Source organism: Gopherus evgoodei, chromosome 2 (assembly GCF_007399415.2).
Source record: "Gopherus evgoodei ecotype Sinaloan lineage chromosome 2, rGopEvg1_v1.p, whole genome shotgun sequence".
Taxonomy (NCBI): Eukaryota; Metazoa; Chordata; order Testudines; family Testudinidae; genus Gopherus; species Gopherus evgoodei.
In genome coordinates, this window is record NC_044323.1 from 113,700,346 (window position 1) to 113,714,976 (window position 14,631).

The 14,631-nt window shown below is 37.6% G+C and overlaps 1 protein-coding gene across 3 annotated transcripts in view; it reads right to left on the reverse strand.

Moving 5' to 3' along the window:
- Positions 1 to 14,631, reverse strand: part of MOCOS (molybdenum cofactor sulfurase) — a 369,687-nt gene that overhangs the window by 300,040 nt on the left and 55,016 nt on the right. For all 3 annotated transcript variants that reach the window (XM_030551504.1, XM_030551502.1, XM_030551503.1), the window contains exon 3: positions 12,735 to 12,801. In XM_030551504.1, the coding sequence (XP_030407364.1) occupies positions 12,735 to 12,801 (67 nt within the window). The remainder of the gene's footprint in view (positions 1 to 12,734; positions 12,802 to 14,631) is intronic.

Genomic DNA, 14,631 nt, shown 5'->3' on the forward strand with positions numbered 1-14,631 from the left:
ACAACAGGTACAACCTTGTTCACTGGCACTTTGCTAATGCACGTACCTTATAAACCACACATGCAAATTGCTCTCTCACTCTCTCTCTCTATTTTAGCAGATGCAGAGTCAAAATGAAGTCTCATTTTAGTAGGTCTTATGTTTATAAGCACCACTGGGACTCATTCACTGATGTTCTATAAAAATGCCTGTCCTGTAACATATTACTGCAAAGTAAAAGAGAATGACAATTGTCAAATAAATTATGTAAGTTTTGTAACGCAGTATTCTTGCTCTATGTTTTTATCCTGTTTGTCGATTTACTTGCTAATTCGCTACGTGACAATGGGTTTTCCATGTGAGTTAGAAAGACTCTATTGTGTATAATCTAAACAGTCGAACGATCAAATTCATTCCTGGTATAACTCCACTCAAGAAACTTTTGTTATTTGTGAAGCCACTGGTGAGACCACATCTGGAATACTGTGTGCAATTCTGGTCTTCCATGTTTAAGAAAGATGAATTCAAACTGGAAAGGTGCAGAGAAGGGGTTACTAGGATGATCAGAGGAATGGAAAACCTACCTTATGAGAAGAGACTCAAAGAGCTTGGTTTGTTTAGCTTCACTAACAAAGGCTGAGGGGAGATATGTGTGTTCTCTGTAAGTATCAGAGGGATAAATACCCTCAGAGGGAGAGGAGTTATTTAAGTTAAGCACCAGTGTGGACACAAGAACAAATGGATATAAGCTGTTCATCAACAAGTTTAGGCCTGAAATTAGAGGAAGGTTTCTAACCATCAGAGAAGTGAAATTCTGGAACAGCCTTCCAAGGGGAGCAGTGGGGGGCAAAAAACTAACTGGCTTGAAGACTGAGCTTGACAAGTTTATGGAGGGGATGGTATGATGAGACTGCCTGCAACAGCATGTAGCTGATCTGTGACTGCTAGCAGCAAATATCTCCAATCACTGGTGATGGGACACTAAATGGGGAGGGCTCTGAGTTACTACAGAAAATTCTTTCTTGGGTGTCTGACTAGTGGGTCTTGCCCACATGCCCAGGTTCTAACTGATCACTATAGTTGTGGTCATGAAGGAACCTTTTCCCAGGTCAGATTAGTAGAGGCACTGGTGGGTTTTTCACCTTCCTCTGCAGCATGGGTTACTTGCAGGTTTAAACTAGTGTAAATGGAGGAGTCTCTGTAACTTGAAGTTTTTAAATCACAATTTGAGGTCTTCAGTAACTCAGCCAGAGGTTAGGGGTCTATTAACGGAGTGGATGGGTGAGGTTCTGTGGCCTACAATGTGCAGGATGTCAGAATAGATGATTACGATGGTCCCTTCTGGCCTTAAAGTCTATGAGTCTAGGTTGTTATTAAATATGGCTTAATTTAAAAAAATGATTATTTTGTAGGCTATTGGCTTCTAACCTTTGGCCTGCCAAAGGCATTGAGTTGTAGCCCTCAAGGGCAACTGGGTTAAAATGAAAATATAAATTTGATTATGAAATGAAAATGATGCAGACTGTAATTTTAAAACAGAAATGTTTGAATCAGGCCTTTGACAACAGGGAGGAGTTACAGGACACCACTTTCAGAACTGACATGGGTGAAGGGCTCACAGGTCTCAGCCAGATTTTTGCCTCCCCCATGCACACACGGGGCATCAAGGTGTGCTGCTCCCCATGCTCTGTGCTGTGGAATCACCATTATGTGGCAATGCTCTCCAGAGGCAATGGATCGCATGAAGGGTCAGGGAGGCAATTTGGAATCAATGGTCTCTGTGCCGATACTCACTGATCCCTGTGAGTCCAGGGGACAGAATCCTTCTCCTGGCTTCTACCCTGAGGGAGCAGGGGAGCTCACAGACCTATTCTGACAAAAGAAGCGAACAGACACTTTGTGTACTAAGAGTCACAGTGTTTCCACTTCTTTAAGCAGGAATATCCTCATTTCAAGACAAAAGCTTTCCAATGGCTGGGGCTAAAGGCTTATGCTGAAAAATAAATGCTGAGGCTATTCAGCAATTACTTTATCTAACCTTTAAAGATAGATTCAGAGAAAAATGGTCTCAATACTTTTGACAAACTCTTTCAGAGATCCCTCACATTTGTAGTACCTCTACATGTAGCATACAATATGTATGGGAGGAATAGCCCAGCACTGGGAGTCAGGAAGTCTTGAATTCTACTCTATCACTGATTTACTTTATGGCCCTAGACAAGCCACTTAACCACACTGTACCTCAGTTTCCCCATCGGAATAGTGGGGATGATAATACTTTGAGCTCACTGGCATGCTTCAATGATTACTCAATATCTTTACAAGCACCACGTAAACGCTAAAAGACATTATCATATCACTCTGAAGGCTAGAATACTTTTTTCATAAATTACACTATATACATAGGGTGTTAATTGCTTTCTTTCTTTCTTTCTTTCTTTTTTTTGCATTAAAAGTTTTGGTACAATTGCAAAAAAAAAAAAAAAAAAAAGTAGCCAGCTATTGAGTCCTTAGAACACTAGTCATGCTCCATGAGACTAACACTGAGGAACTACAGCTGACACTTGGAGGCGAGTTAAATCAGGTCTTGGACTGAGAAAAATTCTGGCAACTGACAGTAGATTTTTACAACAAAAAACATGACAAAGAATTTTGACAGAAAATGGCTTTTCATCAAAAACAATTTTACAGAAATCATCATTTTCAATCAAATTTTCCAGTTTTTAAACCAGGAACATTTCAGTAAAAATGTCCAAATGCTGAGAAACCAAAATGTTTGTTAAATCATTTTTTCAAAAAGTACAAAAATAAATAATAATAAAAACATTTCAGATTAGGTCTTCAGTTTTTCACTGACAAACCAACCAAATTCTAACTAGTTGTTAGAATTTGACCAGCTCTATCTAAGAGGCAGATTTAATTCCATATTGGTTAAGTTAGAAGGGATGAAAGTGGAGAGCAGGTTGAATTGGAGTTTTAATACAGTGCAGAGAGAGATGAGCATTTGAAAAGTGGGAGAGATGAATCTGCAGCTGGAAAAGGGTAGCTGGAGGCTCTTTTGGAGGATAAGGTATTGTACAAGGGTCAGAGAGTGGAAGGGGACTGGGTCACTTCTCAGTGGTACTAGGAGGAGTCAGCAGATTGGTGGAAAGTTGAGGTGCTACTCACTGTTCACGAGGAGAGGCACACTTGTCCCCTCAGTCAATTTACAGAGTATGAGTACTGCTTGTTAAGAGTGTTCTACGAAGCAAAGTGTTTCACTAGCAATAGCCAGACACTTTGATTCAGACAGGACAAAGACAGGTCAGCACAAATATCTGTCACATTAATGGGCCTGAGGTCCAACACGCAAAGCCTTGGCATTGCATTCCAGATCTTGAGTTTAGCGGTTTTGAGCATCTTTGGTTCTGTCACTGTTGTGCATTGCTAAACAATGCTGTTATAAATCTTAATATTGTCCAAAACCCGTAAGCAAAGAGGGCACATTTATAGTGCCAGGTTTTTTAAGCAAGTAGAATATGGGTGTTTCTCAGTGGACGTTTGGTGGCTTAAGGTTCTAGAATCTTTCCTACCACATTATGGGCACTGATTTATGTGCATTCCGGCAAAATTTCAATGTATATCCACAGAGATGACTTTATAAACTTCAAAATGAATGAACATCAGAGAAAGCTAAATCACTTTAAAAAGGCAAAAGAAATTAAATACAGAGAGATAATAGCAGGATGGGTGAAAAATGGCAGTGTTAAGCTAGACACTGTTGGATGTGAACACTGAATGGATTCCAAGCAGGAGTCTTCATAAAGATTTCATGATGTGCATGTCTTACTCTCTGAATGGGCTTGCTTACCTTTTAAAAAGCATCAAACAAATTCTAAATGTTAGAAACACATTACTCAGCTAGAGAATCGCACATAAGATCAATGCATTTTCCTCCTGCTCTGAAACATACCAAACAAACAAATAAAATCTAGATACATTAGAAAATTAGAACCCAAAACACTAATTCTTAGCTGGTTATTAACCCTCACAAAAAAAGGAGCAGTTATATGCACAGATGTTGCCCAACTCTTTACACATCTTTCATGCTCTTACATCCTATCATGGCTCAAATTGCTTCTTGAAGGAATTTTTCCTTCTCATTACTTGCAGCAATCATGACACAAGAAACAGTATTCTTAAAGCATTACTGAATCATTACTGTGTAGAGGGATAAAAGTCAGAATTTCTTCCAGATTGTTTGGGCATAATGATAAGGAGCAGTTTTTCTTAAGTCAAAAGAAAACTATATGACTGGAAATATTCTGCAAAGTTCTATAAAATTTTTACTGATATATTTGCTGTGCATTTTCAAGCCACACATGAAAGCCAATGCATTTTACTCTAAAGAACTAGTTGTTCTGTACGACAGAGAATCAGATCAATCAAATGATTTTTCCTTTCAAGAACATGTAGGAGTAACATCTGTCTGCGCAAGTTCTCTCTTTTTGCTCAGTTTGGAGCTCAAATCAATCTCAGCCAGTTTACGGATCATCAGTTCAACATCATTCTGGTATGAAACTCTAAAACAAAAGCATTCTGCAGAGAAAAGCAAATGCTTTGGCTTCCAGCAATTTCTAAGGATTCTACCCCATGCCCTCCTGCCAAAAGTATGTAACCAATTCAGTAAACCATGTGCTGCAATCCATTCTGGACTTTACAAACTGATCTGATCTTTGAACCGAAGATCTTCTAACCTATATTGTGCCTCTGCTTTCCTCCAGTTATCTGAGATGTCCCTGTGTCGTTCCCCTTTGCTTTTATAATACATGCTGCCTTTTCGAATCCAGAGCACGTCAATCAAGTTAGATGTTCAATCAAACCTATTTTTTATGCAGTCAATAGCACCCCTTCTGCTACTGTATCTTCAACCAAATTACCCAGACTGGCATGATTCTTCTGATCTGGCTTTGCTGAAAATTGGCAGCCAATGATCCCTGCATATCACTGGGGTCTCCATTTCTCACCTCATCCTCAATTAGTTTACCACTGCGAATTTTGTCTTACCTTTATTCATCACCAACACTCATCCATTCTTCTGAGCCTACGAAATGTATTTGTTTTTCTCTGTTGCAGAATTTTAATCACCTTAATTGTAACTTCTATGTTTCTTCAATTCATTCTCTCTCTGTCTTCCCTGGTGTGTATAGTTTTTAAACGCTGTTGCTACTTTGGCCCAGCAATATTATGGCAGCAAATTTGTGACTTTTCTTCCAAATGCAGCAGAAAAACTGAAGGTCACAGGCCCATCTTTCTTATTCAGAACCTGAGTTAAATAACATTTACTTTGTTTTAGGGAACAATTTAGGGATCCGTCCAGGTGAAGCTTGACTTCACTGCCACAGAGGCAGTTCCTTCATCAGAGGTGGTGTCAATCTGGCTTAATTGTTGCAGTCTGGATTCCACAAAAGGCAGAATGTTATAACTGCACCTCTGTCCCCTTTCTGGTCTCTTAGAGCGCGTCCCTTTAGGTGTCAGACCTCATACTTTTATCAATCCCACGATTCTCCCACTCCTAAACCTGGCCCTGGGCTACAATACCTTATGTATTAACCATGCTGACCAAGCAGGGCTGCCTGGGTTTGAGCATCTGCGATTCTTCCCTGTGGCAATCTGTGACCAGTGGTGTATACAGTGACCCCAAACCACCTTCTTAAGCTATTGTTTATTGTGCAGTAGGAACAAAGCTTTTAGAGAAAAAAAGATTTTAACACAACAGCTTACACAAGTCTATCTTCCCTAAAGGATTACCATCCTGGATGGTAATTTAGCCAGGCCTAATTTATAGATTCATAGATTCAGAGACTTAAGGTCAGAAGGGATCATTATGATCATCTAGTCTGACCTCCTGCACAACGCAGGCCACAGAATCTAACCCACCCACTCCTGTAACAAACCCCTAACCTATGTCTGAGTTACTGAAGCCTCAAATCGTGGTTTAAAGACCTCAAGGTGCAGAGAATCCTCCAGCAAGTGACCTGTGGCCCACGCTGCAGAGGAAGGCGAAAAACCTCCAGGGCCTCTGCCAATCTGCCCTGGAGGAAAATTCCTTTCCGACCCCAAATATGGCCATCAGTTAAACCCTGAGCATGTGGGCAAGACTCACCAGCCAGCACCCAGGAAAGAATTCTCTGTAGTACCTCAGATCCCACCCCATGTAACATCCCATCACAGACTACTGGGCCTATATACCTGCTAATAATCAAAGATCAATTAATTGCCAAAATTAGGCTATCCCATCATATACTCCCCAGCAGGAACCCTGCGTCTCACTAGATATCCCTTGAACAACTGCCCCACTCTTGAAAAAGACTCCCTCTATAAACTATAAATGTTCCCCTCTTCTGCATTCCCTGGATTTGGCCTTTCTGGTCAAAAGCAGTTTTTAGTTTGGCTGGAGCAAGAGATAAATCAAAGTTAATCATGGTCTCTTAAGTGTTTGCGGAAGCATCTTAAAGCATTCTTTTCCTTCCTGCTCATTGTTCCCCAACAGCATATATTAAACAAAACCATTATATTCATACAGTAAACCTCCCATTACCCAAGTCAACATAAAGCATTCATAAATTATCACAGTACCTCCAAATTCATCACAGAGGGAATCAGACTCAAAATTCCAAATTAAGATTTTTCCCCAATACTGAATTACATGCTTCTCCCAGTCTTCTCACATATAAGCCTCAGAGGAAGTATAATGGTGGTCACAATTACTTCCTGGTGGGTCCTTACATTCAGACTCATGGTCACATATATATAAAAATACACACACACACAGACAGAGTGTGTAAAGTGCAATCCTATACGCCTTATGTAAGTAAATCTCTGGTTATAATCAATGGTAGATTTGTCTGAATAAAGCCATAAAAAATTGACCCTGTGTGTGTTGCAGAATGTTATCAGGTGAGGCCTCCAGATTTTATAATATTTTACATATTTCACTGCTTATTTTTTTTAAATAACATTTAGCATTTCAGATTATGTAACTGGGATTTTTTAGCATGCCAAGACAGAAACATTATGAATATTTAGATGTTATTTATCACATTCTCTTTATAGGGTGTGCAGATGCCATAAAACTTGCAGATGAATAAAAGATAATGTTAACACATTACTTCCTAACGCTCCTACTTAGCAAGTAAACAGTTAATGAATTTATCGCCACAGAGATGAAAGGTCCAGGAGCTGAGCTAACAAAGTGGAATAAAGAGATGTTTCACTGGCTCTTACATTGTAAGTGCAAAGCTGAGGCCCAAATGCTCAAAAGTATTTAGGCGCCTAACTCCCATGGGAATTCCTCTTTAGTATTTAGAAAACATATGTTTCAGCAAATAGGTGAAAGGCTGTATGTTGTGGAGGGAAAACTGAAAGTATGGCTTTGTTGAACAGAATGGTTTGCATCACCATTTTGTTGTCACTCAATGCGTTATGGAACATGAATTCAGGCCAGTGGTCATGGGGTCAGTCTATATGGGCACAATGGCTTTTTCCACTCTCCTATGCGCATGCTACATTTCCCAGACCTGAAGAAGAGCTCTATGTAAGTTCAAAGCTTGTCTCTCTCAGCAACAGAAGTTGGTCCAATAAAAGATATTACCTCACTCACCTTATCCCTCTACTATCCTGGGACCAACACAGCTATGACAACAGTGCATAAGACATCTGCATGTACACTTGAGATCACTTCTATGCATGCCTATATGCAAGACTGATATTTGATATATAAACCCTGCAGAAAAATGAGTCCCTCACCCACAAAATTATTAGACCCTTCCCCGAAACTGTTCTTTTTCTCTTAATTATCCTGTATTGCTAAGGACATCAAAATGTACCTTACTGACAATCATCATACTGAATACAGCTTCTATTGGCTTGACTTTTGACACTAATGTTGAGTTGAATATGCATATCTTTAAATGTGCAAAGCTTGCAAGTGGCTAATTCAGCAGGGCTGGGGTAAGGAAGAAAACCCCTCCAGATGGAAGAATTTCAGGGAACTTTAGGTGTTTCTGGTCTCCTAACTCACCGAGTAGTATGGAACCCTTAGCTCTTTAAACATGTAACATTTCTCCTTACTGAATAACAGAAGTGCTGTTACTTCAGTATGGCCAGGTGGACCAAAGAAAGCAGCACTTGCAAAGGAAGGATTTTATAAACCCGGTATTGTAAAAGAATTGAGTCACCCTGATTTTTAAACAAGGTTTCCAGCAGGTGTGCACCATTAGGAAGGGAAGAATGTGGTGCTCAGATTTCACTCATCCATACAGTCGCCAGTTAGTGACCTTTAGAAAGGACAAATCAATACTAAGAAGATACTGTATCTGGTGTTTCTAACTGTGTATGAAAGATCAAGCAATTTCCATGTAAGTAACCATTCCAACATTGCTGTTTTCTGACACAGATTGCTTAGCACTGGAGAATTATGGTAGAGAAAGATTTCTGATCTTGTGTATTATATTCCAGAACCCACAAAAACTATTTTTAAAAATAAATCTGGCTTTGAAACTCACCGTCTTTTATTTTATAAATAATGTATGCTGTCCATACAGGGTAGCAAACTAAAACTCTGTATGTTGCTAAATGGTTTATTGAAATACACTATAGAGAAATTATCCAAAGAATATGCAAGACTATTTTCTTGATAAAGCCCAGTAATACTTAACTGTATATATTGCTACAGAGGCACAACCATTTTCATAAGTAATAATTAAATTGAGCCATTTACATTAATTTTATTCCTCTTTCACATTTTCAATTAGTATGCCCAGGCAAGAGAGATTATTTTTCTCCTGTAGTTTCTTTACACCTATAAAAGAAGTTACTGAGTTCTTTTCAGCATATCCTGAGAGCAGCCATCATGAAAAATATATTGGTCTAATTCTGGACACAAACTTGTTCCCCTTTAACTCAATGGCAAAAATCCCATTGACTTCAATCAGAGCAGAATCATTCTCTGGATCTCACTCCATTCTATCCTATTTATTGTCTTGGATGAGATCCAAATTTGGTGTTGAAATCTTTGCTGAGGAATTCGTTGATTTTTTTCGTATTTAAATTCTTGTGTTTTTTTGTTTTTTTTTTTTAAATTTACAGCCAGGCCCTTGATGGCATAAACTATCCTAGTTCAACTGAATTCAATGATGATATGTCAACTTACATCAGCTGTTGATTTGACCCTATATTTTAATACATTACATAGATATAGAAAAACAATAACATCCTCTCATGCAGTGGTCTGATTTAAGGGCTAGAGAATAGTAATGCAACGTCTGAGATCGCAAGTTCAAGATCTGAAAGAGCAACTGTTTTAAAATATTCAGAAAGCAAATATTTTAAAATGCCTGTATGAGAAACAAAACAACTAATTAAAAACAATGTAACAACTGTTGAACTTGCAAACGCAGGTATTATTTATACAGCACCAGAGGTGTGAATTACAGTCATACTCTTTAGCCTTCATGAAAGAAACTGGAGTGATGGTATTTCCATATCATGGATGAACAACAGAAAGGAGCATGCTTCCAATGCACAAGACAGCAGTTAAGTACACTAAGGAACTTTTAGCATTTATTTAAGACTGTCATGAGATAAACATAGTAGCATCATTAGCTAGGTGTTTGCAATATTGTCACTTAGTGTATAGAGTATACTTAATATTTAAGAGATTTATCAATAGATAAACGTTTTCAAGCAGGAGAAAGGTATCCAAGACAAATGTTGATGCTGTTATAAGAATGTATCATTATTATTTTTACTCTGTTTTATTTAATAGACCTGGTTGAAAAACAAGCAATTTTTGTGAAAAATTTGTTGAAATTTTGTAAATTCAAAAATATTCTACGGCTTCCAATATTTAAGCTCCTAATGATAATATAATGCAAGTCTATACTCCAAGAATGTCTTGTAGCTGACAAAGTTTGAGGAGCGATCAAGTCATATAGTTCTGTATGTTGGAACAAATGTGTGTGTTATTGGAGCAAAACATATATCCTGTAACGTAAAACATAAAAGCTTAATTTCCGTTTTAACATAGTTGCTTGGATCCTTTGTCAGAGAGGAAAAAAAAACAGCTAAAATGACTGCCCCATTCTGGTTATGTCAGAATATTGCAAACTTTTCTAAAAGCCATTCTCTAAGCAGAGTTTCTGCTCAAACAACAGATTTAAAAGCAAACAAGCAATAAACCTACCAGCTGAGGAAATCAAAGATGGTGGCTATGATGCAGAATAGAGCTGCCTGCCTCCTTATCTTGTAACATTGCAACTAATCAAAAACATGCAATGTCATGAGAATACAGATTTTTTTAAAACTATAATTTTCTTGGTTTTTTGATAGCTGATTTATGGAGGGTTCTTTTATTGGACTCTTTTTTCCTGAACCTTTATGAACAAGCTGTTTTGATGATTGTGCTTTTCAAACTTTTATTGAGAAATATCGGTCAACTTTCTAACAGGCTAACTGGCTGACATAGCCTATTAGGTGTAGTACAGTACATGTCTGTGTGGAGGCAGAAGGGCACAGGCTGTTTTTACTAAGATGCTTCTAAACTTCTTTCCAGCTGTTCTTTGTACATACACACACACACACACAAATCATTACACTCTTCCAAATCAAGGTCCAAAAAAAAAAAAATCTAGCTGAAAATGTTAGTTTCTTTGAGAGAAATTCATACAAGCACTAATTTGAAAGTCATTCTTTCTCACCCTATAATAATAAAATAAAATAATAATGGGGCACTAAAATATTTCTAGAAACTATAGTAAAGTACCTCTTCAGGTATGCTTGCATGAGAGGAGATCAGTTAAAAAGGAACATGAAAGAGTGGATTATATAATCCTCTATTAATCAGTGGAAAGTAAAATTATGGTAGGATATGTAACAAACATATGGAAATTTGAAACAATCCGCCCACTTCCCCCAAATATTAGCAGATCTTTAAGATACCATCACTCTTTCCCCCACATATACAATATGATTATGAAGCCATGACTCTAGATAGTGCACTGGCTGTTTCAAAATGGTCTTAAAATAAAGCAGTTAGCAGCCCATACCCCGATTGGGGTGACGGGCATGAATGAGTGAGTGACTAAGGATTAGCCTGTTACCCTCACCTATGTTGAACAGTACCTTACAGTTTGAGTAATCCCATTGAAGTTGATGAGACTTCTTGCCACGTAAGGTACTACTACAGTGTATGTAAGGGAATCACAATCTATCCCTAATTGCTTAATTGTGAAATGATTCTTTATAAGTCAGCAGCTACAGATCTGAGCTGAACATGTTAGAGAGACTGCTTCACACACAAATGTGTAGCAGAACTGAATGTGCTTCACAGAATCAGTGCTAGAAAACCTAGATGTGAATTAGCAATTGTTGTGGACGTTAGTCCCCATGGAAGCCCATAATCTCTATAAAACTCTGCTTTTTACTACAGGGACTGGACAGTGTTATGGGCATTGAAATCTATGGGCCTGATATGGAACCCTTACTCCTGTGAATAATTGTTACTCACATAACTAGTCTAATTTATTTCATGTTGGCCCTAATTTAATAGAGTGTAATCCTGCATCCCATTGGACAGACACTGTGGCAGGTATAAGCAAAGGCTACATTTTCAGAAAGTAAGAAAAGCAGGACTTGGGTCATGGACTGCAATCTCTTCAGAACAGAGCTTGTCAGACTTATACTTTTGTAAATCTCCATTATGAGATCAAAGTGGAAAAGGATAAATTACAGATTTTGTTGATTCAAAATTAGAACACTTTCAAACATCACAGTGGTATGGCTTTATGGATTTGAATTCTGTAAAGTGCTTTGGGATACACCATGGTTTGTAAGAAAGATGTTATACAGAATAAGGGCCAAGACCTCTGTACTTTGGGCAAACAGTGCACTGAAGGCAAAGGCCCAGAGCATCCTGTTATACTACTATGAAAGTTTTTTATACTTAATTACATACATACTTTAATTTTATAGATGCTAGTACCAACAATTAAAACCAATGACTGGCTAAACTAATCCCAGTTTCCCTCTATTTTGGTAAATTAATGGCTAAAAGGAAATTCTTAGCATACCTATCTCAGAATTATTTGGAGAGAGAGATGGTCTTATGTTTGAGCTCCCCCTTTAAACCAGAACAAAAAGCACTTACATTCAGTATCTCACAGTCTTCATTTAATATTCTTTGTTCTCCTTAAAACTAAAACTACTGATAGATAGATAGATAGATAGATAGATAGATAGATAGATAGATAGATAGATAGATAGATAGATAGATAGATAGATAGATAGATAGATAGATAGATAGGAGTAGTTTAGTAATTTCTGTAAAAGTAACGTACAGATTCCTGTAGTCCATAAGGTCATTTTTAGAATGCTTCCTGCATTTGAACCATGACCTTGTACTCTCACACCATCTTGTTAATCATTACCACCAAAACACGGTTAAGGTTTCAGCCCTTACATCCCAATGCAACTGCAGGCTCAGGCTTCATTATCATGTAGTTACATAAATACAGGTGTGATATTGACAGTGGGGGAAAAAAGTATTGATGATCTCCTAATCCCTCCAACAAGAGCCTGAGGAATGCCTCATGGAATTTATTAATTAGATGTACTATCATGTGCAATGAAAAATCTACAAAAATGGCTAACTCCAAAGAACAATCCAAACAGTACATTGGAAACCAAAATGCAAAATAAAATAAAGATTATTCTACCTGTATCGGACATGCTCAATAGTGTCATATGTCAGCTTGCTGCTGATGTTCTGACTATGAGGGTTGCCTAGGAGACAACAGAGATATAGAAGTCAATCATTAATCAGTTTTGTTAATATTTTTTTCTTTATCAAAGTACTAGACCAAGCCCAGTGAAAAGATGACAAAAAGAGATTTAATGAATATTTCACAGTGCTGCCCTGAAGCTTCTTAGAGTAATTAGTCAAGAGGAGAGACATATAACAGAAGAAAGCAATTATGACAGACTTTGAAACTTCAGCTGGCAGATACAATTAGATCAATTACTAATATTAAGAGAGTTCCATTAGAAGGAAATTACAGCTGTCTACTATTCTGCTAGAAGGAAGCTATAGAGTATGCGTGTGTAATAAATACACACACACACCAGATAAGAAGCCAATAACAGAGGGTTAAAAGGTATGGTATGTTGAAGTGACAACCAATTAATTTTTAGACAGCTGGGTTTAATCTATCCTATGTTTTAAATGGGAATAATTTTTGTGGTTTGACTGCAAGTCTTAGTGGATATCCACTCCATCGCAATATTATCAACCAGCTTCACACAATTCGAAACAAACTGGCAGGGTTTGTTCAGAAATTAAATAACAGAGAGGCAATAAGCCTTCATTGAAGTTAATGTGGTAGATCTCTATGAGAAAGAGTATGTGGACCTCAAGGCAAGCACATCACTCTTTCATGTTAATAAGCACTTACATTCACCTAATGACTAAACATTTGAGAAATAAAATTTAAAAAGTTAAATTGTTAGATCCATATTATTTTTGCAGTAAAAGGGCATGGTCTTAACTATTTCACATAGTTTCCAAAATCACTTGGTTTCTTACTGTTGCAGGGATTAGAGTAGAGACCTTAAACAGAATAATACAGTTCTAGTTTAAAGTGAAGTTTCATTGTGAAAATGGACTCTAAAATAGGTTCCTTGGACTCTCATATTTGTTGTAGCTCAATGATTTTCAAATTGAGTCTGCTCAATTTACAATCTTTCAGCAAGTTGTGGTCCTTTAGACCTGTGAATAATCACCAAAAATTAAGATCTGCAAACAAGGTCTACCCTTACTTACTTACATTGGTGTCCTTTAATACTATTATTCTTTACACCTATGTAACCCAGAAGCACTAAATTAGGTTCACAGGTGTAACTGAGGAGAGAAATTGGCCCAGTAATTGAAATGTAATTGACAATCTTGATGAAAAGGGGAAAAAAATATTCGGATTTAGCTCATTCTTCCACAGCACTGCAGATCCTATAAAGTTCTGGTTTAAGATGTTACTTCACATGCACGAGCATTAGATTGACTCACTAATTTAACAGAAATATTTTTAAAATTTCCATCAGGGACAGTAATTTACATATCAGATTTCAGCTCAATGTTATTTGAAATAACTGAGATTAGGCTACAAATATTAGGCTTTATAATGACTATAGTGATAGAACATTAATTTTAATATCACTAATATGCACTTGAATAAAAAATTCTGAAATAAAGCACATGCTAAGATCAAATCAACTTATACTATTATAATACTCACTTATAGATCTACATTTCTAGCTAAAACCTGTACACTAGGAACTATTTCTAAGTCTTAGTGGAACTTAGCTGCGTTCTAAATTCTGTCCTCTGCTGTCCTGGCATAGCAATGGAGAGGGAGAGGAAGCAGTGGTATACTAAATGAACACCAGCTAGAATCCATCTGTGGCACACGGGCAGATCCAGCCCTAGGCCAAATGGCACCCCAGGCAAGGAATGTCTTCAGTGCCCCACCCCCCATTTGCTAAACTTTTGAATATCTTCTTTTTATTACATTTGTAGCCCATTCTGCAACTTTGATGCACAATTTGCATACATGATGTATC